The following is a 3977-nucleotide window of genomic DNA, read 5'->3' as shown; positions in this document are numbered from 1 at the left end:
GGAAAAAGCCTCAGTGGCAGAGTCAAACCAGACTCTTTTTCTGTCACAAAATCAAAAACAATGTGCCACAGAGCACACAGCCGCAGAGCATGGAAGGAAAAGAGGTGATTTCATTCATTATGGTTGATGGTAGTCCCACTTCACTAGTATGTTTTATAGTATAATTATAATTATTACTGATTCAAACTTATTTTTCCATGCTGTTGACAAAAAAGTTGGAGCAACTGTTGAATAGTGCCATTGATTCACTAAACCAAAATCATTAATACCCACTGATCTGATATTTGCATGCCTATGCAAAATATACAGATATTATCTTTATTTTATGGTTGATCTGCACGTTCATTTGCCTCTTTCCTAGTGTGTGATAGCTCCATCCCAGGGGAAGATCCAGGCAGGCATACCCTGCAGCCCATGAACATGAGGAATGCCCTACGGAAGGAACGGTTGAAGAAACCATACAGGAAGGGATTTAGAGATGAGTTGATATATCCCAGCCACAAAAATATATCCCAGACGACCACCTCTGTGCTGTATTCAATAAATGGGTCCACAATATTGACTGTAAAGAAGGGCATCCAGAAGATTAAGAAAACACCCATGATGATACCCAAAGTTTTTGCTGCCTTTCTTTCCCTCTTCATAGTGTTTCGGTGTCTTTGTTTCTTGCTTGAGTCTTTGCCCACTCCAGCAGCCATCTGGCTTTCCATGGCGCTGATCTGCCTGGCCTGCCGTTTGGCAGCTTTGAAAATCTTCCAGTAGGCCACCAGCATGATAGCCATCGGCAGGTAAAAGGCTACCAAAGAGGCCATGACAGCATAAATACGATTGACCAAGAACACGCATACATCTTCAGGAAGCAGGACGTCCACACCAGCAATATGGAGATCTAGCATTATGGGGCCGAAGGAAATGAGCATGGGAACAGCCCAACACACAACAATAAGGAGAGCCACCCGACTGCGGGACATCTTTACAGAGTAAAGTAGCGGGTTGCAGACAGCGTAGTAGCGGTCAAAGGCAATGCAGCTGAGATGGAATATGGAGGCAGTGCAGAGCATGACATCTAGGCTAGAGTGAAGCCGACAAAAAAGGACACCAAAGTACCAGCATCCTTCTATGGTCCGAATCATACTATAAGGCATCACTAACAGGCCAACAAGACAGTCGGCCACTGCCAGGGACATGACGAAGGAGTTTGTGGGTGACTGCAACTGCTTGAAGTATGCGATGGACAGGACGACCAGGAAGTTGCCCACCACTGTGCAGACGATACCAACAGAAAGGAACGCATATAGGAAAATGCGAGATGCCTGGTTCCTCAGTGTAGTACAGGATTGAAGTTCAATCTTAAGAGATGTGTTAACGTTAACGTCTCCGAGCAATCCCAAGCTGCTGTTATCCATGTTCTAATCAAACCTGTCAAAACACAGAGATACAGTTTTGAATAATGAGTGCTTTGGGCTTTGCAGTAAGTGAGGCAGTTTGCCTACACTCATCTATGGTACATTAACAGTGAAAAAGTGGACAAACCACCCAGAATTCTGTTTGTTTCAAACCGAATTGCTGCTCCATGGTAACTTCTCATTAGTTAAACTCTAAACTGTAAACTTTCATTTGACGTACAAATCACAAGAGATTGTGGGCCTGAAAAGCCCTTGTTCTGGTGTAGTTGCCGTATCTAAAATGCCATCTCTTCGCTTGGTGTGGAGAGCAAAACCAGATGTACTTTTCATCAACAAGAATCTTGATATAATAAGGAGAATGATATATAGTCACTTTTTGCATGTGTTTTCTAAACCAAGGCAAAACAATACTGTCAAAGTGTCACATGATACATTGGGTAGCTTGAGGAGGCAAGACATTCTCCAAATGAATCAACTGTCATCAGGTCTGTTGGAGTGGAACTTGTCAACAAAATCCCATTTTCCTATAGAGATATTTACGTTTATCACAAAAATGATTGGAATGTTGTAAGAATATTAGCAATTTATCTAATTTTGATAAAATGTGAAAAAAATTGTTTTTGTCTCAGGGAATAATCATTAACATTCATTAAACTTCTTAACGTCCTCTGAATTTATGCATTGCACATTACAGAATATCACACCACAGAACACATAAGACTGTAATAAACAGAATAACATTACATTTCCAGTGCCAGTGGTGTAAACAGGGAGCAGATGTTCCAGCTGACTTGGAACAGATTTTAATGAACACCACAGGGACCATGCAGTGGTCACGGAAAAGTGATGCTGGTTGAGAAGATACATTTTTATTTGGCTTGGAGACTTGTTATTTTATTGATTTATCCATGTATTTATTTTTATTCTTTTTCTTAATTTTCTCTCTTTTTATTATCCTTTTTATATTTTTTAAGTGGGTTGTTTTATTTCTGAATTTTATTTTTAATCTTTTTATCTTTGAATTGTGCGGTTTTAACTCTGAATTTTGTTGTTTTATCTTAAACTGGATTGTTTTATCTTTGAGCTGTCTTGTTTCTAACTGCACTGTATAGCACCTTAAAACTACCTTTGTGTATGAAACGCGCTTTATAAATAAACTGCCTTGCCATGCCTTGCTTTATATAAAATCGAAACACATCATCATGGCTTGCAATATAAGTAAAAAAATGTATTATTAATTTTAACTCACTAAATATATCCAACCCCACCCATCCATATATATATATATGCATAAGTGCTGAGTGCCAAAGTGCCCTCTACCTTCCTGAAGAGAGCAGTGGCAGAGTAAAGGGCACTTTGGCAGTCAGCAAAAAGGGCATCTCCACTGCCCACCCCCACCCGCACACTTTGTTGTTCCCTTTCATCCTTTAATCTTTCTGTTTATGTTATAAGTATCTACAAGAACCATATGTTGTATTAGAGTCTTTTAATTTGTATAATACCTCTTTTCTGCTATTAACCACAAAGTCATGTTCTTAATGTTAATTTGGTGATTTACACTGCCAGTAGACAATAATTAGTGCAATATTTGTGCTAAAGCCTTATGTAATGTCTTCCTATCCAACTTACAAAACTGTAATTCAGTATATATATAAATTGTGTTAATGTTTGTCATAAATGCCTATATGCCTGTTAATAATAATAAACACATGAAGATATTTTGTTCAAAGATAACGGCCATCGATTAGTTTTGTCAAATGTATTCTTGATCGTTACATCTTTTTTCTCAAAGCAGAAAACAATAGTATTATTATGATGCTGATGTGCACATGTAATATAAGCTGAAAAGCCACATTTAAACTCTTAAACACATTTAATCACAAATTCAGTACAACTACATCTTTCCATCTGATTATGCAAAGAACAGCTCAGGTACTATGTCACTCAAATCAGCTTATTTACAGATGTTAGAATATCTGCTGAATTCAGTTTAAAATGGTTTGTTTATTGCACTAGTTCACATTAGGTACTATCATAAAACTGTGTAAACAAGGACACTCACCTGTAAAGCAGAGAGATGATCGGCTGTCCTCATGTCTGTATCATACTGCAGGTCTGTCAACCTTGGTTTTACACAGAGATGAGAGGGATGGGAGGGCTGGGAAGTGGGCTATAATGAACACATGCAACAATAATCACAGTAACAAAATACAGTCTGCTGCCAATTCCCCTGCTAAATCAATTCAAATGAGAAAGAGCAACCAGAACACTTACATTTTCTAATTCCCTGATGCTGGGGAAGACAAGTATCTGTACATCACTTTGAAATGTTTACATTTATACAGTGCCTGAAAAATCATGTTGTTTCCCAACACTAAAAAGACAGTAAATTATATTTGACACTAAGTCAATTCAAAACATAACCCTGTAATTAAGAGTATTGATAAATCCATAAACTGGATTGCTCACGCGGAGTATACACAAATTCTATTCTAATGGCGCCACCATTAGTGCAGAGGCTTTAGTGACTATGTGACTGTTGCTGCCTGTTATATACCACCAGGGTCAACC

General features: G+C 38.4%; 1 protein-coding gene across 1 annotated transcript; it reads right to left on the bottom strand.

Moving 5' to 3' along the window:
• Positions 1 to 323: 323 nt before the first annotated feature.
• Positions 324 to 1406, bottom strand: LOC118326701 (5-hydroxytryptamine receptor 4). Its single transcript, XM_035659745.1, has one exon. The coding sequence runs from the start codon at positions 1404 to 1406 to the stop codon at positions 324 to 326; it is 1083 nt and encodes a 360-aa protein (XP_035515638.1).
• Between the last annotated feature and the right edge of the window lie 2571 nt (positions 1407 to 3977).

The sequence above is a fragment of the Morone saxatilis genome, unplaced genomic scaffold (assembly GCF_004916995.1).
Source record: "Morone saxatilis isolate NCDOM2014 unplaced genomic scaffold, NCSU_SB_2.0 Contig17, whole genome shotgun sequence".
Classification (NCBI taxonomy): Eukaryota; Metazoa; Chordata; class Actinopteri; family Moronidae; genus Morone; species Morone saxatilis.
The sequence above is the reverse complement of the archived record's forward strand: the minus strand, read 5'-3'. Positions and strand labels throughout refer to the sequence as shown.